The sequence below is a fragment of the Halichoeres trimaculatus genome, unplaced genomic scaffold (genome assembly GCF_033239565.1).
Source record: "Halichoeres trimaculatus isolate MK-OKI-2021-1 unplaced genomic scaffold, fHalTri1.1 fHalTri1_scaffold_5, whole genome shotgun sequence".
Taxonomy (NCBI): domain Eukaryota; kingdom Metazoa; phylum Chordata; class Actinopteri; order Labriformes; family Labridae; genus Halichoeres; species Halichoeres trimaculatus.
Genome location: NW_027437183.1, coordinates 19095227 through 19120246, shown reverse-complemented (window position 1 = coordinate 19120246; position 25020 = coordinate 19095227). Strand labels below are relative to the sequence as shown.

Below are 25020 nucleotides of genomic sequence, written 5' to 3'. Positions count from 1 at the left end.
TATTTAAAGTAAGGACAAATAATAATCAGTGATAGATAAATGTTTTGGTTTCTTTCAAATTAAATCACAAGCTTATTTAAAAAGATAAAAAATAAATAAATTATAATTAATTATCACATTTATATTTGTCTGTAAGTTTATGCTGTAAATCTAATTATTTTCCGCAGAAACGAATGTCATCATTTAATGGTAAAACAACAGTATGATTGTGACAATAAACTGTCTTTTTTTTTAATAATTAACTTCTCATTAAAGTTGTGGGCAGATACTTCTCTGTTTATCACCCATCAAATTTGTAAACTGTACAAGTTGTATCGTGTTTATCACCAACCACCATGGCCACATGAAATCACAGAGCAAACACTGATTATCTGCAGCTTGGTAACCAGCAAAGCTTCACATGAGCATCATTAATTCTCAGTAACAGCTCAGGACAACCACTTTTCTTCCTGTAGAAAGTAAAAACGATGAGCCGAGCTGCCCGGCTGAATGACCATTAACTGTTTACCGTTTACAACTGACCCCTTAATGAAACAAATACCCTTTCCTGACACAAACTATGGGAAGCAAAACAAACAAAAACAGACACTTAAACCCATCATTATCAGGCTGCTAATGCAAACCAGATGGAGAGAGGCAGAGCCATACCAACTTCTTGAGGTCATAACAAAGCTCCAAACAAGCTTTCACCCCCAACGTTTCTCTGTGTCAGGGTTTCACCTTGTTTGGTCCAACCTGCGTCACTCTGTTTCACTCCAGTGACACCAGCGATGATGGTTTGATTAACAAAAACAGCTTTTTCTCTCTGTTTTGATCAATGACATTCCTCTCCGCTCCCGCTCTGCCTTACATTCCACTTCATCCACTCGGGCCACGAGTACCTGGCTTATATCTTCCACATGGAGCCTGTGGATGGTTCCTGCCCGGAACAGGAGCATGCAGATAAATTCTCTACCCTCTCCTCCCCTAAAAAACCATTAGTCTCCCTGGACACAGCTTACGAAGCCAATTTTACGCCGTCTAGTTTGATTGTAGCCCCCATATCCAGATGTTTATGTCCCCTTTACAGGTCTGGCAGAGATCTCTGCATCGTAGGAAGAGCACGTTCGTTCCCGGGAATGCCCTCACACAGCAGGCTCTGCAGATAGTGATCTTAGCAGCCATTCATTATGTTATGTCAGAATGTTGCCCCTTTAGAGAGATTGATGCCGTTCTTGGGACACTGTAGATCACAGGAAGAGAAAGCTGTGGCTAATCTTTTGCAGGCAGATGCTACAACAGTGTATTTATCGGGTCTCTTCTCCTGCTGACCAGACCTTTCAGTGTGAATGTAATTCATCAGAGGCGCTTAAAGCAACAAGGCCTCTGCAAACACATATTTCAGCGAGATGGTATTGAGAACTGTGACAAAGGTAACTCTGGCCCAGTCGAGCTCCAAGAACAGGCCCCCCCAACTCCAAACCAAATAGTGGGATGCGGAGAGATGTGCTAGCAGCCGCGTGCCTTAATGTTTTATGGTCGATGATTGAGTCCCAGGAGTCTCCAGCCAGGTTCAACAGACATCCAGCTTACACTTGGACCTCAGTCACCAGATCAGCTGATAGTCTGACTCTTTCTGTTTTTCTTGGACTCAGTTTCCTAGACGGCAGTGATAAATTGACTTATTGGCCTGATGAGTCTATGATTATTTTTGTCTTCTTGTTTGAATGAAAAACAGCCTTATTTGGTTCAAGATTCCCGTAACAGCTAAGATAAAAAAACCCCACCGAGGATTAAGCTGTAACCAGAAAACTTTGACTAAGATCCTCTTCCTCTTTGTGTTTTCACAGCTTCAGGATAACGTGACACTGGTCAACCCTGGGGTTTCCCAGCTGTGTATCAGGGGGGATGGTAAACTTCTGGCGTCAGCGGGCTGGGACCATCGTGTGCGGGTGTTTGGGTGGAAGAGGCTGAAACCACTGGCAGTGCTTCAGTACCACACTGACATGGTGCAAAGTGTGGCCTTCTCTGACCACCAAGACCCGAGACAAAGACTGCTGGCCGCTGGATCCAAGGACCAGAGGATCAGTTTGTGGTCTATCTACAATGAGGGAGCTGACACTGGCTGAGACTCAGAGCTCTGCAGAGATTTATGAACAGATAAACAACCCTCTCTTAACTCTTACTTGTACTTATGCTTGTGTGAAGTCATTATTGTTTCTGGACAGGCCAAAGTACTGTTTCCACACAAGGAAATGTGGACTGTGATCATTATGCTACATAGCAAACTAGTTACAGAGCAACTGAATATTGAGAATCACGTATGTGACATGTTCACTGTGACTGCAGAGCTGTTTATATTCTGTTTATATTTCTTAAACAAAACTCAAGTTTGACAATGACTTTTGAAAGTCTGTTTAAGTTTATTGTGACTCAGAGTATTGTGAGGCAGAACGGTGACTCAGGTTAAAAACATGTAATAGTAGAAATTGTTTTGAACAAAGTCCAACTGATTTTATTTAGTTATTATAAACTGGAGTTAGATCAACAGATTTAGATTGGGACTCATGACAGATTTTGTTTTATTTAGGTAAAGGCCCCTGTGCCATTCCCACTTCTTAAAAAAAGTAAGTCAGTGGTAAAAACACTGCCAAACCCTTAAATTGTGTGATTCCCATGCCTTTTTTCACTCAGTGTGTCAGGTAGAATGAAACCCTGCTACTAAAGCAAGCAGATATTTATATAGTGCTCAACGTAAGACCACCTGGTAAAAAGGAGAAAACCATCCAGCATCATGAAGAGCTTTATTTCAGACTCTTTATATCTCATTGAGTTGTCTGTGTATCACCATTTTCAACAGGAGTGAGAAGTTTCAAACTGATTTTATGTTTTTATTCCCAAATGTGAGCCAGAAATAATAGGAATTCTTTGAAAAGTCAGAGATTAATCAGCAATAACAAATAATCACTGAAACATGTTTTTCACGAAGTGAATGCAAGTGGTATTTAAAAAAAACTTTTTTTTTTTTTTTTTTTGTAAAACGGAAAATGTTAGATGTCATAAATAGCAACAAAAATAAACTTTTATCATTAAAGATATAATTAGCCTGCACATCCGAGTGGATTAACCACCGCAGAAACATAAGAAGTGATTTGGTAATCATCTAAAAACTGTTGATTTAAGAAAGTGGAGGCAAACACGTTACACAGGTTGGTGGTCTTCTAAATTTGTTGAGCTCTGCATATAAACATAAAATCTCTGTGATGCTCTCCTCAGCAATGTGACTGTGTTTTCTTATGTGATGGGAGATTTGCTTGACTGGGTTTGAATTTGTGAGGTGTGCGCTGCACCTGAGCAGCTTTGTAATCTCTTGTTGTTTTTTTAGCAGGTCTTAACCTAACACACACAGCCCTGCAGTCTGACCTGAGCTGTGTTTGTCAAACACGGTTAATCACAGCACGGACTTGAATAACAGAGGAATGTTGGTTCAGTGGAGGAGCAGATTGTGATAGGTCAAAATTTCTGTCATAGAAATTTTAAGTGTTTTTATCTCGATATTGGACCATTTTCATCTCCTATATGAACCTCAGTGTAACTCACCACAGATGTCCTTTTTTTAGAAACATTCCTCACAATCAAGGCCAAAGGTCTTGTTTTGAACATGCCGGAGAACATATAAAGGTGTTGTTTTCTGTCCACTGTCTCTAATAATATCTGTGTGAGTCAATGAGCAGCATGGGAGCTCATGTGTTTCAGGCGCACTGTGACGAGGGGGCCAGGGGCCGGCGCTTCAAACGCTTTACGTTCTGCTTCATATAAGCTTTGTCTCCTGGGATGACCCTAAGTTGAGGAGCTCATCATGCTGTACAGGAAAGGCCTGAGAAATCAAAGAGGCAGACTCGCACGATGGCCACGAATCATTAGTGAGCAGAGGAAAGACGGGGTCATTGGCTAGACAAGCTTCCTTGCTGTGAGGCTACTGGTTTGAGAAATGGGTGACTGCAAGTTTGGTTGTTGAGTTTTGGTTGTGTTCACTTTATGATTTTTATTTATTTTTTACTTAATATTTCATATGATTTAAAATAACTGAAGTACATTTGTTTGTTATCTTTTTAGTGGCCATTTTCATGTTTTCCTTGTTCCCTGCAGAGCTCTGTCCTTACCTTTTGTCCCTGACCCCTCTGCTGACATGTTGCATTCATAACAGCTTCCTAACCCTGCTGTTGGCTTTGAACAAACACCAGAGGTGGCGTGGGCCAGCTTCCGTCCGTTCTCTGATAAATCAAATGTCGGGTGTGTTGGTGCAGATGTGTGCTGAATAGAGCAGACAGCAACCCACCGGCCTTTAGAAGTGTCTGCTGCAGAGGCCGTGGACCTCGTAAATCACTTCATAATGGATCATTTAGGAAGTCAATAAATGGACAGGGAGACCGTCTGCACAATAGAGCCTGTGCTTCACTTATCGCCCAATGTATGTCTTCCTTGGCCTGAGGGGTCAAAGGTCAGCCTGGCTCCAAGATAGGACATAATCCACTGTTTTTTTAATGGCTTTGGTTTTTAGACACCACACCAAGCCAGATTATTGATGTTTGACTGTCCTATCTTAATTCCCTGATGATTGAGCTGTTTTATTTATTTTTTCAAATGTAAATTAATACAGATGTACACAGATTCCACCCCAACACTGATGATGTGTTTTGATGTTCCACATAAAATATCCATCAGCAACCTTATGCACACTACGTACCGTGGCACTCTATGTGAGCTGAAAGGCCATACAGAGAAATACGAAACATGTGTTGTGCTGTTTAGGTGGAGAACTTCAGTTGGTTTACCTGGATTGTTATTGAATAACTTTCCCCAGATACAGCATGGAGCAGAGGAAATGCTCACAGAGGTGAAGGAAACGAATCGAGACCCTGATCGGCCTGTCACGACAGATGTTCCAGCTGCAGCTGAGTGTCGAACGATGCCTCAGGTCCTTATAATCATCCATCCTCTGCTTCTCCATATTTTAGTGACAAATCCTTGGCACTGTGTCTCTCTGAGCTCGAGACATCTGAGCACATCAAATATTCAGCTGTATGCCATGGATTATTTTTAATACGGCTTGTTCTTTGTGAAGTGAAACATACATTTAAATATTGTGCTTAATAACGGAGCAGGCTAGTCAAAACCATGCTGCAAAATATTTAGGACGTGCATTCAAATGTAATGTAGGAGATTCAATCCAAACAGACCCCATACTGGCTCCACAAGTGAGCTCTAAAATGCAATTCGATACAAATCCTCCAGTAGGCGCACTCTCTCTGATTTGCCAATCTTAAAAAATGATAATGATAATAAATTCAGTTTGCAAGGACTCAAATGATGTGCTAACTTAGCTTATTTGTTACTTTAAAATCTATTTTAATTTGCTAAAACTGAGTTTAAAAATTATAACAAACAAAAAAAGTTACAATCTGCAGATTTGGGTGACATTGTCTAACATTTCCATTCTGGTGCACTTAATTGTGTAAAATACAATAAATTATTTTTTATTGCCTATTACTGCTTTCAATTTAATTTCCCTATTTAATTGTGCAGATGTGGACAGAAAAATATTGAAATTAAGTCAGGTAATTCAGTTAATCAGCTAATGGATTTAGTATGAAGATGTTTTTTTTAAGTTCAACTGCTGTTTAATTAGACTAACTACAAATTTCAAGGACTAAATCAAATTCTCTGCCTCGTTTTTTTTTTCAAAAAAACAAACAAACAAACGAACAAAAAACATTGAAGAGTAATTTTCACTTGGCAAGTATGTTTTATATTGAGTAAGCATTTTAGAGCCTAGTGCAGCATTGCTTTTGAAATCAGTGATCTAAATTCTTCGCCCCTGCTCTCTTGTAACCCCACGTTGCTGTCTATAATTAGCTGTCAGACTGAAGTTAAAGTTTTCTGGCTTTTCAAGTTGGCCACCTTTAAAGTGGTTCCTCATGGTGGGTCTTGTCGCTGTTTCACATGGTTTCGACCTGTTCTATGCAGCCCATAGTGAGATGCTTTTCGACAAGCGCATTTTGATGAAAAGTACATCTTAAAGGGAGTAGGAAGCAAACCAAGGCCGCCTTCCTTTCCTTTTTTTTTCTTATTTACAGCTGACTGTATTAAACTTACTGTGGTCTTAGAGGTCAAAATATCCCTAAACATAGCCTAATTGTGACGTGCGCTGTGAGTCTCCAGCAGTCCAAATTTCCCGGAGCGCGCCACCCTTGCCAGCCTCCCACGAGCCCCGGCGGTAAGCTTTTTGTTCGACGGTCCTCCCCGGCTCCTCGGCACCTGCAGGCCGGCGTCGTGCCACGCTGGGCGGCTTCCTGAGTAGACAGCACTGGAAGTCGAAAACAGGTTGTGCGTGGGAGTACCAAGCTGTTTAAAATTATTTTGTTATTTTCTGTTATTTGGCGTAATTACGTGTTTACGCTTAGATAACTTTAATAAAATGATAAAGGGTAGGCTACACAAAGATTTTAGATACGGCCTCAGGAAATAGAAACACAATTATTTAAAAAATCAAACTTGAAATAATGATTAAAAAGCCTACCGTCAAATGAAGTACTCTGACAACGCTGCGTGATATTAACGGTTTCATTTCCAACAGTAAGGCTAATTTTTTTCCCTCTTCATAGGCGAAGCATTATCATCGACCTGGTCTAAAACTGCTTACAGGCTACGGTTTGTCCTCATTTTCCAAAGTGGCTTTAAGATATTGTTTCACTGCAAACTGAGCATCCTCGGTGCTTTAATCAGCGCACAAACAACGATAACAAAAATGATACAACCAATTAGTCCGTCGTTTAAATGAGTGGAAACATTATTTAACCTTTGACACCTTTACAAGCCATTAAACAGTCAGGGGTCACGCGCCCCCGGGCATCCTTTTCCCCGCTCTGCGCTCAGAGGCAGCGGGGTTCAGGCAGAAAAATACATGATTGGAAATGAATCATTAGGGTACATTTCCCTTTGTGCGGTGACAGGCACAAGTCCCTGTACAGTTTTTTTCTTCTTCTTTTTATGTCTAAAGAGATTAACCTTGACAACAAAGCATTCCTCACATGACTTCAAACAGGGGATGGAAATGGCTGCACAGATAGGAAGGTTTGACAGCCTTGAAGTATCATCTGACTGTCCCATTAGATATGAACAATAATATCCTTTTGGAGTGAGAGGAAACGTAGTTTCCAGTTTGTGTGACAAGAGGGTTTTAATTTTCTGATCAACAAGCTATAGTTAGGCTTGTTGACAAGTATATAATATGAATAATGATATTTTGATGCAATTTTTGCAAAACAATTTTAAAAAATTGTGTATTAAATGCACTTAAGTTGGGAAAAATATCAGGCTACTCTAATTCTATAGCCTACAATAATAGTTTAAATCCTCTGTGGATTTAAATTCAAAACTTCAAACAGATTTTTGCTCCAAAAAACTTTTAACATTTTCTTCCAGATTTATTTATGAATCACTGTAAGACCTTTAAGAAACATTCTGCACGGTCAGCCATAACTGTATTTATTTTTTAATTAAAAACTTGAAGTGTGTAGAAGGAGAATGTGTTTCTGGTAAGAGCATGTGTGCCTGTTTATATGTTTTTTTTCATAGAACCTGGAGCAGATTTGAACTTCATCACGGTCTCTACAGACTTTTAAAACCTGCCCACCAGTGACTGGAGGAGCAGCAGACGCCTCGACCCATTTCAGCAGAGCAAATCCGGCCGGAGAACCCTGAACAATGCTATCAGTGAGGTAAGCCTGTTTTAGTCCTCCCCCCTCAGGCAGTGCAGCAGCACAGACAGCTTTGAATGGAAGACCTGCTCACAGATGGATTTTCTTTTTTATGAATTACAAGAATTTAATGTTTATTTTACAGATACAGAACAGTCAGTCTGCTTCATTTATTTACTTTGAATTGCTGCAAGTCAGTGCCATGGTACAAGCTTCTCAGAGCGGCTCATGATGTTCAGATGTTTCAAAACCAAATCTAGTATTTTTTTTTAACTCAAACAAAAACATTTTGATGGGTTTCGACACCCCGTCTGATGAGCTCAACATGCAAACATCTCGTCTACCTAGAAGGTTGATGGACTATATAACATATGGCTTTTTTGAAAGCATTAAAAACAAGGCAAATCAAAAAGTGCATTCAACACAAAAATAAAAGAAAGAATTCAATTCCAGTCTGTGATCAAAGTCTGTCCCTCCTGTTTCTTCTGTTTGCCGGCTCAAGGTCTGCACCACTCAGGTAAGGGAAGTCCTGGTGTGGAGCTTTTGCCATTTGGGTTCAAAGGTCAAACAGACATCTTCAGGGACTCAGAGCAGGTGGCCGCGCTTAACGCAGAGATTTCCTTTAAATAAATACGGCAGGGTTTATCCAGCAAAAAGGAGTCTCAGCCTGCTGAATGCATCCCCCAGGTTGCATAAGCCACCTGTACAGACAGGAGTGTGTTGCCTTCCCTGCCTCTTTCCATTTCCCAGAGTGCTGTGCGCCATTAGCCCTTGCAGAGAGCTGTCATTATCTGGGCCCATAGTCATAGTTAGAGGGGCCACTTGTGGCTGAGTACATGTTAGCTGTGGCGGGGTTCATGTGATGGTGGTACGTGTGTCCTCTGATACTGGGTAAAGGATAGGGTGACGGCCGGGTCTTGGCTCCCAGATAGTGTTCATAGGTGGTGGGGTACTTGTAGGGGTGGTGGTGCAGGGTGTCTGGGCCTAAAGCGTGGGGGTCTGAACGAAGGTCGTGGGGAGGGCTGGGTCGGCCGCTGGTGAGCGGGACGGCGTGAAGGCCTCCTGGGACGGGCAAGGCGGGGCTGAGGACTCTGGACATTAGCTGGTGAGCTGGGTCGGCGTGTATGGGTGTACCAGTGGGATCTCGCTCGTACTCCCGCCTGCTGTCCTCTGTGAGGGCAGAGGAAAGACAACAGGATGAGCAAAAATGGTGGGAACACTTTGTATCATGGAGCAGAAAAAGTGAACTAATACCATCTTAAACAGGCTGTGGTTTATGAACACTCCCAGTAATATAAAGACACTATAGTTTTCATATTATTGGGTGTACTGGTTGGGTGTGCTTTTTTTTTTACTTAGGTGTGAATAGATAAATACATTCTCATTAACATTGCAGAGTTCATCCAATCATCACACAGAAAAAATAAACTCTAATTTCACCACAAGGGCTATCTTTAGATCTCCTAAATATCTTCAACGTTAGACAAAAAATAAATTTTAATGATCCAAAAATTTTGAAAGGTTGAAAAACATACGAATATCTTTGAAAATAGCAGCTTCTGAACAATTAATAAAAGTCCCTGAGAAGCTAATTTTAGATTCTGTGACTTTTTACTTTTTTAAATGTTGATGATAGAAAAAATGTAAATTAAGTTATAATAAAAACTGTGTTTGGCTGTATAATTTAGATTTGTTTAGTTATATAATGAAATATGTACTCTACATCATCAGTCAGTGGATGAAATTAGACGTCTGTATTTTTGTTTTTAATTAAAAGCCTTTAAAACCATGAAACACATTTAGAGGTTATGTTTATAAATTAGAACTAATATCCCATCAGCCAAAAGAGCATTCTTGAATAAAATGCTGCATGAATCAGCGTTGCAGTGTGATCACAGGCTAGAGTTTTGAAGTGAAACAAAGAGCAAGCCGCAGACCTTTTTCTGAGCCGTTCTGCTGCGGAGGGGATGACATTGGGTTTCTTGTTCTGGCAAAGGCACTCATTATTGGCAGAGAGCCTGGCCTGTGATTCCTGGGCCTGGAACAGGAGAAAGGATTCAGTTACATTCTCATTTAATGAACGTCAAGGGCACAATTTCTTTATTATATATATAAAAATGATGAATGCACATTTAAGAGTTTACACTGATGCATGTAATGAGCATTTACACAATGACAGGCCCCAATTTACAAAGGATGAAATGAGCAGTGAACTATGATGTGACTCAGATTGTCCTGTTATATAAAATAATCCAACGCTCTCATTAACTTTTTACATAATCTCAGAGGTTAATGCTTCTGAGAAAAAAGTCCTCCACAGACTCTGAGGGGCAGCATTCTACATTAGTTGATGCTTTAGCTGCCAGAGTTCATCAGATGTGTGGCTTTTACTACACTGTGATACAAACGAGTGTGTTTGGTCATTTGTCAGTGACAGAAATGCACAGTCCATTGACTTTCAAACAATATCCAGTGATTTCTAAACTCCATGCCGCACATTGTTTTCATTTTTCATGTTGCAAACCCCACCCATCTGGCACCCATGTTAGCTAAAACATACAAAAAAAAACTATTTTGTAAATTCTTCATAACAAATTCAAACCAGGTGGAAACCTGCCAATAAGACAGTGATGTTAAAACGTAATCGCTCACCAGTCCTCTGGGTCACAGTCCCTGAAGCCTTTTGCAAATGGGTTGCTGGCTATCTTCAGCTGTGTGATCTGAAATCCACAGAGTAAAACAAAGTCATCATCAGTGCTGCGTGAAGCAGTCGTTCACAGTCTTATATCTGTCAGCTACAGGTAGCACTTTTTTTTCTAATAAAAAGGACAGCAGTGCTTGTTTTCTGTTAAAACTGGAGCTTTTCTTTGGAAAAATCTTTATGACCTATATCCAAAAAAAATGAAACCATGAAGGAAAAATAATCACATTTCAGCACAAAGCTGTCTTCAGTTGTTATGTCAATATATGTTTTATTTATACCTTTGAACACAACTTAATATATCTACTGCCAGTAAAGGCAGAACTTTATTCCCATTTTTTTTTTTTTACATCCTGTCTGTTTTATATTTTCACACTAGTCCAACACATGTAGATCCCAAGTAGGAAGAGCTCAGTCTCCATAACTATTCATCCGTACTCAAGCTTTATTATATCTGGCGTCACCGTTATGCTTCAATGTTTACAGTGTTTTTTTTTTGCTTTGTTTCCATTTTCAAAAAAACATTAAAAATGTCTTGCTCTCAGCACTGTACATTCAACTGTAGCCATCACACCTTCAAGTGTTAAAACAGCCGATTTAATTCTAGTTGAATGGGATTTTTAACTGATGATGAAAAATAGTTTTATCACTCACGCTAATATTGCCATCCCAATTACGCACCGCCTCACTTAACGTTACTTTGCTGATAGGAGCAGAATTTTATCAGATGCTTCACTCTCTATGAACAACGGATGTCTGCCCTGATGTGAAACCTAAACAGATGCTGTGGCTGATGGAAAACAGAGCAGAGACGGAGCAGTGAAGAGAGCCCAGTTATGCGTAAAGAGCAGAGTTGCGCACAAAATCGCCCAGAGAATAATACTCTCGGGTTCAAAGCATCAGAGAAATAATGTAAAATCTATAATTCTCTACCGCAATATATAAATATTCAGCTATATATTTCCTGATTAAACCGTAGTTGAGGTTCAATCTTGAGGCATAATCCGTCTTATGATTTCTTCTGTATAACCATGAGTAAGAAAAAAAAATTACAATTACAGGGTGTATATTTAAAGAGCTTTAGAATCAGGTCAAATGCCCACACAGCCTCTCTTCGTTCTCCACACCAAACACAATGTTCCTGAGACACACTATAATAAAAGCTTCTTACCCGGTGGTTCTGGTATGCTGTGACTGCCGTGAATCGAGTTTCCTCAAAAACAAAGGTTTTGTAATTCTCCTCGGCGTATTTCTCGCTGTCCTTGCGGGGGTCCACATAAACCACGTGAAACCTGGGCTGATAGCGGTGCATGGAGTTCAGAATAATCTGTAAAGAAAAGGTGGAAGCCATTCAGCAATAAGGACACAAAACTGTAATAAACACGACCGAGAGATTCGGTGACATGACGTTCAATAAACCCATGCGTACTATGAGGAGAGACTTTGGGGAAAGGGGTTAATTTGAAAGAAATGCAGAAATTTCCTGATGCTGTGTTTTTTTTCTTTTACAGCAGTTACATTAAACCTAGTTCCTCAGAGGCCCCGTGAGACTATTTCATCAGCACATTCCCTTTAAAAACACTGAGAAAAATACAAGGCTCGTTATCTAATCTTTGCCCCTGATCTCCTCATTTGCATCCAAGAGTCGTGAGAATATTTCATTAGATGCTCAAATAGTCAATCATCACTGTTTTTCTTTCCGAATTCACAAACACTGCAAGAACTCGAACACACACAGGCAGGGAGATCAAGTTATTGGCTGAAATAATTTCCAGTGGGGAAATATTCCACCTCCCCGCCGACACGTTTGGAGCAAAGCTTGCTGCGAAGCGCCTTTTTGTGGACTGAAAATAAGCTTCTAGAAACATCTGGCTATTTATTAAAGTATCCCTTCAATCAGTTTATTTCTGGAAGAACAAGATGCCAAACCTCTGTACGACAGTTATAATCTATCTGCGGGGACTTAGTGTGTGTAAGAGATGAGTTCAGATGTAGTCCATAATTCAAAAAAATGTAGGCCTACCCAGTGTGCCAAAAATGCAACTCATAGCGAGCAATCAAACTATGTATAGCACACAGCTTTTTTTTTTTTTTTAATTATTATCTTGTGCTAACATTCATTTCTGCTTGTGCACACTCACATGGCCGTTGTCATCCAGCAGGTTGTTGGTGAGTTTGAGTTTATCGAAAGACACGATCTGCTTCATCCACTGCGCGCCTTTGGCCGGAGAGTCCGGGTGGTAATGCACCCTGCCCGGTGTGGCGGGGTCTGCTTTACCGGCAACCAGCCAGGAGGAGCTGTGGAAGGCATACCTGCAAGAGCGACAAGGTTAGTTAGACACAAAGTCAAGGCTTTTCGACATTATTCACAATATTAAAATCAGCATACCGACGCAAACTGTGTTTCTACTCAGGAATGGAGACACAAAAACGTGGGCTCCAGAGAATCAAGGGGAAAATATGGGCTATTACTGCATTACCTGTGTCAAAAATTAGTTACAAATGTGTATAAGTAAAAATGCTCGATGATCTTTTAGAACTATCTACGGTAAGTGAGGAACATAAAGACATAAATACTGGGGGAATACGGGTTAATTGATGTTTTGTATCTTTTTACACTGTAGTATCATTTTTATTTTGCCCATGTAAGTATTTCTTCTAATGCCGCACGCGCAGCTCAGTAAAAACCTTCAACTGGTTGATTTTTTCCCCAAATTCCTTTGGTGACGGATTGCAGTTGTGTGTTTCAGTTCCAGGTGTGTTTTTGTTTTCTAAACATCCAAAAAAGGTACCTGTAACGTTTGTCGTCTACAGGCAGGAAATCCATCAGGAGCATATAGTCCGACATGGGATCCATCCCAAATATTTTCACTTGGAAAGTTGGAAACATTCTCCTGAAAAGACAAAAAAAAAGACAAGAGATCATTAAATATTGCTGCGCAGGGTGCACTTTTACTTAGTTTGTGCCACTCTGTAGGCTAAAATAATGCCAGCGTGTGGACAGTGCTACTGTTTTCTCTGTATGGGTTGGAGAAACAGAAGCGTATTTGCAGAGGGATGAGGCCTGCAGAGATCATCTCGGCCCGTGCTGGAGGCTGTAAGGAGACAGGAGCCTGAAGCTGTTTGGAATGGAGTGATTCAGTCCCTGCGTAGCCAGATAAAACTGCCCCTGATCTGAATGGAGCTGTAGTTTGATTACTTTTAGCTTCCCTTTTGGTGATTTTTGGCGTTAAGTTGTTCTGTGACTTGCTGATGAAACCCAGGCACACGAAAAGGCGAACACACGCGTGCGCATGTGCAAACACTGTGGAAACGCACTTTCGACTATTTCTTTCGGTGGGGAGAAGAGGAGTATTTTTGGATTATTTGGCTTGAATATTTTTTTCTCTTGCGCGACTGTAAGTGAAAGGACAACATTAAGAAAATAAAACTTGAAAAGAAAGAAAAAGTTTTATCGTACATGGATGTAGTCGTGAGTTTGTTATTATTATTATTATTATTATTATTATTATTATTATTATTATTATTATTATTATTTATATTATTATTATTTTCCAGGTTTGTCTCGATAGAGAAAGTTCCACTTTGGTATGACACGTGTGTCAGTTTGGTCAGCGCCCTCTCTCTCTCACACACACACTTTTACTTTTCTCCCTCCATTTCACGCTGGTCACTGCTCAGTGTAGATCCATATCCCCAAGAACACCAACTGAAAGCTGAGTAATCCGCCGAGTCAGTGAAAGGGAGCCTAAAATCAACGCTCAATTAACGTCAGTGTTGTGGCTAGGTGAGACTGAAGGAGCTTTTAAAGTGCTCTGCTGCAGATCTCCTTTCTCCTGTCAGAAACTCAACCCTCACTTTCAGGATTAAATCAATTATCTCATGCCTCTTTGTATTACTGCAATGCTGGAAAAACACAGGGCGGTGTTTGGAGAGCCATAAAAGCGTGCTGTACGTTACAAGTTAAAAATATCAGTGTGCAGAATATTAGTGTGGCGTTTTATTGGCTCCTCACAAAGGTCAGGGGTCAACGTTTGTAGAGTTTTCTTCCTGCCAAAGGATAAAACAAAACAAGATCTAAAATTTGTAATAAAAACTAGCCTATTAAAAATCTGAAAACAAAACAAAACAAAACAAAATAAAACAAAACAAAACAAAACAAAACAAAAAGACTAAGTCCAGCTGCTGGAGCTAAAAGTGAGCATATTCTTCTTATAATTAGCAACCAAATTAAAACCAGATTTGGGTGTATGCATTCAGCTTATATAACCACAAAAGATTTTTATAGACTGGAGAGGAAAACGGAGGGAGGCAGATAGACACTCCTAAAATGAGGAAATAAGAAAAAGGTAAACACGTGTCGAGGCCTGAAGAAAACAACACTACAGGTGTGTGGCATTTGCTCGTGTCGGAGCTCATCTTCATTTTATCAAATTATGACCTCCTAGGACAAATCAGACCTAAAAGTTCTTCGGAACCGCGGTGCGTAAGCGTTTCTGGCCGTGAGGGAAACCAGCCGAGGGCCACAGCTCCTAGTGGACCTACTACACGGTGCAGGATCTGAACATGGTTTTAAACGTTCACATGTCTGTCTCAAAGCCTTGGGCCTTGCATTGCATTGCACTGAACTCATCTCCTGATTAGGTTGCCTCACACAAACAATGTGTATTTTGATTAATTAAATCAGTTTGGGTCCCAAACGTAAATTACAGGACTAAAGTGTGCATGAAGCAACATAACTTCGAGTGTCATATGCAGGAAGGTTTTATTAGTTGTACCCAGAGGCACGTTATTTAAAAAAGGGAGAAAATAAATATATACGAATTAAAACCGAAAAAGAAATGAATACGAATTAGAACTGAAATAATTGTAAAAGCTATGAATCATGAGAAAAAAAGTTAAGTCATTTTGTATCCAGGCAGCAAGAAATTAAATCCTGTATATTTTATTAAAATGAATGAATAAACTTGCAGCGTTTGGGGTGTTTGTTGTATTAGCACTAATATCAAGGTCAAAACAGGACAAAATATGTTGTAGAAAAACATAACCCGTGATATCCTGAAAAAACCACCGTCCTGGTTAATAACAATGTTGAGAAAATGTTTTTCATAAAGTTTTGTTGCCATTCCCCACAGGTCGAATTGTGTTACCTGCTCTTGTAAAAATCGGTGTGTTTAGTGTAATTTTTCTCGTTGGTCTACTTGTGTTTTCAGAATGTACTGGAGCAACTTCCAGCCCGTGGCCTGGGAAAACTTTGTGCTCACCTGCCAGCCTTCGTAACGATCATCTCCGTCCCGAGCTGGTTAAACTCGTCCCATAAAGCTTTCATCTCCAGCTGGACGTTAATGTTGGCCACTTTGGGGTTCTTCTTAACGATAGTTTTACTGTTCGGTGTGGAGTTGGAGGACGACGAGGAGCAGTTGGGAGTCCCGTTGTCGCTCGGTGGGGCCTGGCCCGGGTTAGACCCCGGGTAGTTGTAGTTGTGCTGAGCGGCCGGGCATGGCTCGAAGTGGGGCTCATGTTGGCTGTAGGGGTCCCCGGGGGACGGCGAGAGGTGGTAGCCCCCTGGCGTGTTGAGGCTGCTCAGGCTGCTCGTCGTGAAGGCTGCAACATCGCAAAAATGGGACAGCTGCGTCAGCCACGGGCTGGATATGGCTGAAATCATCCCAGAAAACTGGATTTACTAAATATGCCTTGAAGTGAGAGTTGGTTATTTCACAGATGGAAAAATCAGATACAGGAATCAGCGATTTCCAAATGAAGGTGTCACGCGCGAGAGCAACCCTTTCGGTTTAAAAGTTTCCGTCTTGTCTGTTCATAAATCCCCGAGGTTGCATCCGCAGCCAGCATGCTACAGTCTACCGAGTGTAAGAAGAAAGCGTCCGAAAAGTGCTCAGATGTTTCCAAAAGCTGCGGTGCCTGTGGAGGAGCTCTGTGCTACCCGCAGAAACGAGCGTCCAGCGCGTATGTGAGCTTTCGCTGAGGATCGATTGCGCTCTGAGCGGCCTGTGTTGTGCGCTGCTGCAGTGTGGTACACTGCAACCCTGCCTCGTCTCTTATCTGACGCAGAGGGCCTCCCCTTTGCGATAAAACCGGTTCTTATTTCTATTTAGATAAGGAACTGCAGGTAATGTGCCTTTTCCTCGCCTTGGGACGAGACTGATTGACAGAGAAGTGCGCCCCTTTTTAATGGGCTTTCCGGCACCCATTTAACTTTTGGATAAGGGTATCGCCCACATCACCCCGTTAGCAAACAATAGAGGATCAGGTCGTCCGATCGGAGGGTAAACGGTTTACAAGGTAAACACACATTGATTTGCATGAACAAACAAACAGGCAGCAGGTGACTGTTGCTTTCGCGTTATTGGATAAATAGATCTCTGGAATGGATATACACCTCCCTCTGAGCTGGAAATGCGCATTATGGTCTGTTTTTACCATTACGCACAGGGTGCCCGTGTTAACCCTCCTCCTCCTGGCTTCATGTTCAATCTTTGCGACCCTGTGCGAATTAAAGCTGACTCTTTGTGCTGAGCTTTGGGCTTTTAGGAATTGGAAACTTTTTTTGCTCTCTGGCTGCAGACCTCATGTCTGATCGTTGTAGTCAGGGCTGAATTTACGTTAATTTTTCCTAAGTTGTCTTACTGTAGCTACAGACGTGCAGTCAAAACAACGCACTGGTTGGTAATTTTACGTTTTTGATTAAAACTTGTTTTGGAAATGTCGATTAACCGAGCAGACGCAAGGGTGTAACGTGATTTTGGGTGAGATGTACATGCTCAAGCAGCTCTGTGGGCATCAAAAACAGATTTACCTTCCATTTCCCGGGTGACAGTGCTGTAGTGCATTTTAAAGGAACTGTGGTTGTGCAGGTCTGGCTTGTCCAGGCCGGTGCTCAGTTTGTCAAACGCTGCGTTTCCTGCTTGTTCTGCAGCCGAAATCAGAGAGGCAATACTGAAAGCATTTGCCTTTGGAGAGAGGGGACTGCCGTCGTCCATAGGCAAGGGATCGAGTCGGGAAAAGCCGTCCCTCCTCCTCCTCCTCCCCCGCTTTCCAACCGCACAGAAAGCAGGAGAAGGCTGCTCACAATGGAGAAGAACATGCGCCAAAATGGGGTTTTCACATTCCGCCCCCGGAGCTCCGTGTGTAAGAGAGTCTGGGATGGACTTTTCTCAAAGTATTCCCACTGCTATTGTGAAGACACGAAAAGCTCTCCGGTGCACAGAATCATCTGACGAGCTTCTAAACACGTCCTGGTGTCAAAACATAGTTCATCCGCAGAGAAAGGAGAGGGAGAGAGAGAGCGCTTCGCTTGTTTCTCCCCCGGTCGGTGGCGGGGTGGTGTCATCTGAGTCCTGCCTTGAGGAGAAGCTACTACAGCAACGAGAATGTCAAAAGTGAGCAAGATCCACGCCTCCCCTGCACCACCAGGAAAAAAAGTGTGCGCGCTCTGTACTGGATGTATTATTTCAATAAGACCATGTCAGTCATTTGAATTCAACTCAAACGTCACCGCGATGTCCTGCGTCAAAGTGCGCCTCTTTTCCAGTAAAACACGAGTTTATATACGCGTTTCCATAGTTTAACTGTTTGAGCACACATCGAGCTGCTCCCGGAGCTTCAGGGGCTGCTGCGCAAAACTTTTACCCAAAAGTTTACTCTGAAGAGGTTCATAACAGATGCAATGGACACACAGTGAGCTCATAAAATTAAAATTGTGCCCTCTCTTTCAAAGGTCCTGAGTATTTCATTCATCAATTAATCCACAGGGAGAGTGGTGAATAATTTCACATTTAACACAGAGAAGGATTGAATGTAGATGAAAGAGGTGATGTAGGTGACATTCTCCACATTAGAGGTTGGATTTTTAATTCACACAACCATCCATCCGGGGATCACTCATCTTTCTACTGCGCATGTTACCATAACATCGGTCATAGTTATTTTACGCGTTTTATCTGGATGCACGCTGCAGTACAAACAGAGTAAACAGAAAGAATAAACACACGCGCCACCCGAGGCCTCAGTTAAACTTGACCTCTGCGCCTCGCGCCTCCACTATCGCCTCGTTGGTTCCTCAGCTTATCGAGGTTCAGCTTTAATGTGCAGGAACCAAGGATGTGTTTTGTTGGATCCGCTGTGATAGCGAGCTAATAGTCTAATTTACACTGCGGCCACTGAATGAAGCGTGAAGGCAGCAGCGGGGATCTAATGAGATAAAGCAGTTAGAGGATTAGCTGTGTTTGTTTTGGATGTTTCTCAACGGGAGGCAGGAAGCATAAATAAACTACTGCAGTCTGCTCTATAGAACAAATGTTTAGATAGATAGATAGATAGATAGATAGATAGATAGATAGATAGATAGATAGATAGATAGATAGATAGATAGATAGATAGATAGTAAAAAAAATTACGAGTCACAGTCTAACCCAGAGTAAACTTTAACTCGGTTGATGTTTTCCCTCTCTGTGTGCCGGCCGTTTTATCAGATATGATGCCATCGATACAGTCTCACTTCATCATTGCCAAGTCGGAAGCCTCCTTTGTAAATACTCAGGTGATAACAGACAAAATACAGGAGCAGAACAAACTGGGAAGCGACTGTGTTGGAATTTGCTCGCAGGCCTCAACACCGGCCAAAGCACAGCGGTGGGATTCATGGCAGTACATGAGCACATGTGTATGAAAAAGGAATTCACTTTCTTTGGAGAACAGGCAACTTTAAGTCGACGAAAAAAAAAATCCTACTTGATTTCACGAATAAAAATGTGGAGGAAGAAGAAGCGCCAGGACAGATTATTTCAACTTCCAACCAAATTGACAAAGTGCGTTAACAGGCTTTTTTTTTTTTTGCATTATCTGAGTGCAAACCAACATCCATATGCATAAAAAAAGATAAAGAAGGCGGTTATCTATGAATGCAGTGGGTAACTCAAGGAGTCAAATTATCTGCAGTCATATTGGATGTAAGTTTTTATAGCTTCAAGCATTTTTGAAGATCACAGCTGATGCATTTAAACGCTGCTTATGGATAAAGCTATTACGATTTTGTTGTAATTTCGTCATTAACATCTTTGACTGAAAAACAAATCTACCGGAAAGCAAATCAGGAACAAGTGTGATTTTTACGCACAGCTTTCACTGAATTTTTGTCTTTTCTCCGAGGGACTCCACGTGCTGCAGACTCTATCCCGAGGAGTTTAGCACGTTTAGACCAAAGCTGACAACAAGTAGACAAAGTGAGCAAAGTATGTGAACAGCTCTCACTGATTAGAGGATACAGGCCTGAACAGCCGCTGCAGCGTTTCTCTGACAGATGGAAACAAAACAGTGTGAACAAACTGTACAGTCACATCTCTCTGCAGCTGCTGCTCTGTTGTTCCTACAAACCAGATCACTTCTTCATAATACATTTTTTATGATGGGGCCATGTGCCTTTATTCAATATTTGTCCAGTGTACCAAAATTATTTATTTATTTTTTCCTATATTTGAATAGAAACTCAAGGTCTTCAAAGAAAAAAGTAATTAAATGTGTTTAATTCTAAATAATTTACCATTAGTTACTACTGAACAGAAACTTTGGTTTTGAAGCAGCTCAAGTTCAACATGTGTGCAAAGATTTTTTTTTAGAACTATCTTAGTGGAAAAATCCGTGGTGCGCAAAATCCTCAGAGTCTGTTCCCCTTTCGCCCAGGCTGACAGGGAATGATATAAAATGCAACATGTTAATTTTTTTTAAATTAAATATAATTTTACAGCAGAGTATTTATTGAGCGGGCAGCTTTAAAATTTGCAGCAGGCCTATTCTCCACTAAAAGATTTTTTTATTTATCAAGATATTAGATTATTTATTGACAGTTGTAGTTTTTTTGGTTTAGAAAATAGAATTTATTAATTAACACGCGTTATTCCCTTCCTGTCTAATGCAAAGCTCAGAGACTATCTGAGGGATATTTATACCAAATACAGGGAAGATAACGACAGGGCCAACAAAATGTTAACTTTGGAGTGTGTTGTGCGTTTTTACGCACACAATGAAGCAAACTTCACTCGTTTTGACTTAAAACAACAACAAAAAAGAAAATAAATGTTATTTTACATTCTCTCCAATGTCACACAGTTTGTATTTTAACACACAGATGTCACGTTTTGACGATGACTTCTCTCCGCACAGGATGAATCCCCTTACTTTTGCTTTACTCCTGTTGTCCTTTGAAGCACAATCCAGAGCTTCTCCTGAGCCACAGAGGCCCGTGCTCTCGTGTGTGTCCTGTTGTGGTTGCATTACAAATCACCAAACCAAAAAAAACTCCCACCCACGCCTCATTAAAAGGCACAGATCTCGTAAACGTCAAATATCAGCGGCTGCAGTTTTCTGTGTTCTTGTTTAGCAGAAATGTGATTAGATCATCACTTTATCTGGGAGGATCTGTAGCTGCTGCGCTCCCTCCTCTCTATCTTCCTCTCCTTTCTCGTTTTGCTCAACTTCTTCTCCCCTCAGATGTCAGTAAAGCGACATAATCTCGCCTTTCATGTCTTTATGCTCGAGTTCTTGAGATATTTATTTCTCTGGTCTCTAATTTAATGATCCCGTCTGAGCCACAACAAGACCGACGCGATTATTAATTACACGCTCACATCATTTAACAGATAATAAATCACTGCGTATTCCGCTGATCATAAAAAACAACGATTTTCACTTTCACGTTGTGTGAGTGAAGCTGCAGGGACCGAGGCGGCGCACTCCTCGTATTAAACCCAATCCTATCTAAATATTAGTCTGGATCCCTGAAGAAGAGGGAGAGGAAGTGAGCAGTTGACCGCTGACAGCAGAGGGCCCGGGGTGTCCGCTCTCTCCGCGGGGCTTTAGGAAATGCTCACAGAGACGCAGGTATGCGGGAGGAGACGCTCAGGATGCAGCCTCAGTTTTTCGCAGACAAGAAATAAATACAAAATCTTTGTGTAGTTTGGAAGAAAAGCACATCCGTACTAAAAAGGGTAAAAAAAAATACAATCATTGTTTGTTAAAGTTTCTTTAGCACCAACTAAGATTTATCAGTGGTAACCTGCATGCAAGAGAAAAGTCAATACTTTTATTTATTATTATTTTTTACTTTTTAAAGTGTTTTATTTACTTTTCCTCTCAATTGTTTTGTAATGTCCCTTTTAAATGTGTAAAGGAGCCTGTCGAAGATGAATTTCTGTCACTTGTGGCAGACAATAAAGTTTCTTTATTTTTATTTTATCTTATTATAAATTATTGAATCTTTATCGTTTTTTTCCTAATTTCGTTTGTGTAAATATTTATCACACAGAAACCCAAACTATTAAAAAAACAAAAACAAAGAATGAATAAATTGTGTTTATTTATACCTCCGGTAAGCTGTAGTTTTCAAGAGCTGAATCCGTCCTATGAAGATGAGAGTGACTGCTTTAATTTGACCTTTTATTTAAGGCCTGAGCAGTTATCTGTTAGGATTTTTTTCTGGGTTAGTAAATTAATATTGCACAGCGTACAGAGCATAGTATCACAGAAAACCTGCGCGCCGAAGAATCGTTGATTTACCTGCATGCAAGAGAAAAGTCAAAGCTTTTTTTCTTGTGCAGGTGCAAACAGTCTGCCGCCTCCCAGCACCATAACTGATCTAATTTTGTCTCTCGGTTAAATCAGTGAATGCCTTCATTCAACCCTCCGCTCATAAAAAAACCCCTCCACCTCCGCACCCAAAATGAAATGTCCACATCTGCGTAAATCCTAATTGGAGTTTTTCAGTAAAAACGTCCAAACATTTGACCGCAGTGATGAATATTTGTCCGATGTCTATCACTATTTGTTTTTCCTTATTTGTAATTTCAAGTTAACGTCTTTCACCTTGTGGTCACTTTGCATTTTAGGAGCTTTCGTGGCGTCGGTTGGTGCCATCATGAATAAATAAATAAATAAAATCATCTCATGGAGTATAAGCTCGTTATTTTGTGGAATATGCGCGTGATTATTTATAAAAACGATTTTTACAGCGTAAACGGGTTTGATTTTTGCACATGCGCTGATGTGGAGAAATAGTGATACACGTTAAGCTTCATGTTGGATAATTGGATCCTTTTAAAAACACGCACAGGCGACCATGTCACATCAATCCAACAGTTCGGTAAAATTAAAGCCTTTGGGAGAGCAATGATGGTCATTCAGCCTTCTACATAAAGAAAAAAGTTTTTTTTCTGTAAAAAAGTAAAAAAAAAAGGCCCCACACGTTTCCTCGTTGGCATATAAATGTGGTTTTCCTGTCCAGCCCTGCTCTCTTTGTATTTTGGGGGTCATCATAAGAGAACATGTGCATAAAAGCACAATGGAAATGAACACAATGGCTGACCCAAGGTGAAAATCATGATTCCCCAGTGTCTGTCTCAGGCAAATTCCAACAAATATTCCCACACATTGTTAAAACATGGAAAAACAAACTGCTGGCCTCAGCTTTTATTACTCAGTTTGTTATTTATTCTTTACAAGTCCTGTTAAAAATCTCAGTGGAACAACCAACAAGGCTCAGAGAGAACAGCGTAACAGAGCTAAAGTATTGTCTGTTTCCCCCTGATATAACGTTAAATGTTCTCAATTTGGCTTTGCATCATCCAAAGATGTGGATATTGTGATGTGTGCTTGCCACAAAGATTTTCATCTCACTCGTAATGGACTCTGAGGTTTGACAATCTCACTACTTGGCTCTGTTTGTCCAAGCCATCATGCAGAAATATAAAGAAACAAAGGAGGAACAGCACAGTTTTCACTTTCTCCCCTCCCCTGTGAAGTTGTCTGGAAAGATGTGTGCCACTACTCTTTGTTTATTTTGGGAAGGAAGCTCTTCTCTCCACATATCTTCTCTGAGTTAACCAATATAGGCCTGACAGCTGCCAACTGTGCCCGTCAACGGGCCTGTGCTGGCTGCTGCAGGCCGGCCTCCACACTCCGCTCCCCTCAGCCCTATTACACCGGAGCAACATGGTAAAAGTATTTATTATCTGACCTGGACACTGCTGCTCAGATATTGTCTCATGTCTGTGAACAAATGTAAGGGCAGAGGGCTGCACTGTTTCTGTTAGTTGTGTGTGAGGAACTTTTTTACAGCGGGATACTGTGAATATGCTTTTCACAGTTGTTAGCAGTATTAATCCAGTTGAATTTCTCATAAAGAGGCTGGGTGAGCGAAAAAAAAAAGAGAGGTTGGAATGTGTGTGTGAGATGTAGGAAGGGTGGCGGAGGGGAGGGGATGTGCTTGGAGTCAGATCCCTTTTCAAAATCACTTCTTCTCTTTCCCTCCTGTCTTTGTTTTAAAACTGGGAAGCTTTTAGCTTTTGAAAAGTATCCTTTCCCTATCTGTTGCACGGCGGCCCCAGTCGTCATCACCTTGCCTCTCCCGCAGCCCTATTGGAGCGCCGGTAAATAGCTGACATTCCTACCACAAAGAACCGATGATGTGGGCCCGGGGCCTCCGTGATCTCCCAAATTAATTAAGGCCTTTCTTCTTCCCGGGCAGGATCCACGGCTTTTGTCTGTCTAATACATCTTAAGCCTGGTATTAAATGCAAGGGCAAAGTCTGCTCTCATTATAAATCTGTCACTGCCTGCTTTGCTCTTCTCAGCCCGGCCCGTGATCCTAAAAAGGCTTCAGAGTAGCAGAGAAGCCATCCTGTAGTCTGGGTCTTGCCCCTCTCCTCCTCCTTATCTACACCCCTCCATGCCCCCCACTGGCTCGGTATTTATTTGAATATGAGAAGGCCTGCTTGTTGTTTCTGGCAGAGGGGGCCCAGGGCTGCAACCCCCTCCCACCACCACCACCACCTCATGCCCCTCAGCCCCTAAAACTACTTCTTATACCATCATCCCCACAACATTGGCTCCATCTTTCCCTCTGCATTGATATGTTCGCTCTGCACCAGCCCAAGCTTTGGTGACCTTGAACCAGAGGCTTCCAGAGGAAATACAACACTGCATCTGTGCTTACTCCAGTAACAACTGCATTTAATAATCACCAGAGCATGCACCTTTCATCTTTAGTGTGAGCTAATAGTCAGTTCAGTATCACTCATGGTCATTGCTGCTCTCCAGCTAACTGTCTATTTGGCCCGCTCAGAGAAAGGCTTAAACCTCAGGGGTTGATGGGGTGATGAATCCTCCAGTGCGTGTCCGATTAGCAACTTAAATGTTTTAAACAGTGATTCTTCTGTGATTAAAGGCTTGAAATCTGCTCTAACCAGCAGCAGGACATCCTTCACGTCCATTAGAAAGCTCCCACACTTATCTGAAGCAGTGAAATTAGAGGATCTACGGCAGGGCAGAGATCCGACCTTGAAGAATGCCATTACCACACCCCCGGCTGGAAACGCAGAGCGGAGGAGACAGGAAAATGAGCTACAATGTGGCTTTTTGTTTGGGTGAACAGAAGATTTGGGTTGAGTGGGGACTGTCGGGCCTTCCTGTGCTCCTCTTCCAAGATGAAGAAGCAGGAAGTCACACAGGAGGTAAACAATGTGCAGAAAGGAGCTGATACCAAGGACTGGAATTTACACCCCCATCATTTCT

The 25020-nt window shown here is 41.4% G+C and overlaps 2 protein-coding genes across 5 annotated transcripts in view; one reads left to right on the top strand and one right to left on the bottom strand.

Moving 5' to 3' along the window:
- Nucleotides 1-5292, top strand: part of gnb1l (guanine nucleotide binding protein (G protein), beta polypeptide 1-like) — a 29627-nt gene extending 24335 nt beyond the window's left edge. For all 4 annotated transcript variants that reach the window (XM_074669331.1, XM_074669332.1, XM_074669333.1 and 1 more), the window contains one exon: nucleotides 1830-5292. In XM_074669331.1, the coding sequence (XP_074525432.1) occupies nucleotides 1830-2108 (279 nt within the window). In that variant the 3' untranslated portion in view covers nucleotides 2109-5292. The remainder of the gene's footprint in view (nucleotides 1-1829) is intronic.
- Nucleotides 5293-7932: 2640 nt separating this feature from the next.
- Nucleotides 7933-17800, bottom strand: tbx1 (T-box transcription factor 1). The gene is made up of 8 exons (XM_074670714.1): nucleotides 17255-17800; nucleotides 15705-16044; nucleotides 13233-13334; nucleotides 12582-12753; nucleotides 11612-11767; nucleotides 10392-10459; nucleotides 9677-9777; nucleotides 7933-8909 (listed from the first exon to the last, which is right to left on the bottom strand). Exons 1-8 carry the CDS (start codon nucleotides 17436-17438, stop codon nucleotides 8527-8529), a joined length of 1506 nt encoding a protein of 501 aa, XP_074526815.1. The 5' UTR covers nucleotides 17439-17800; the 3' UTR covers nucleotides 7933-8526.
- Nucleotides 17801-25020: the final 7220 nt, after the last annotated feature.

What these genes read in the sequence shown, in the direction of transcription:
- tbx1 (XM_074670714.1), bottom strand. Translation starts at nt 17,438, where the DNA reads ATGGACGACGGCAGTCCCCTCTCTCCAAAGGCAAATGCTTTCAGTATT. An exon ending in TGCTGGATGACAACGGCCAT is followed by an intron (nt 11,768 to 12,581) that starts GTGAGTGTGCAC and finishes TTTTCTTTACAG; the next exon opens with ATTATTCTGAACTCCATGCA. An exon ending in GACTGTGACCCAGAGGACTG is followed by an intron (nt 9,778 to 10,391) that starts GTGAGCGATTAC and finishes CTCCTGTTCCAG; the next exon opens with GCCCAGGAATCACAGGCCAG.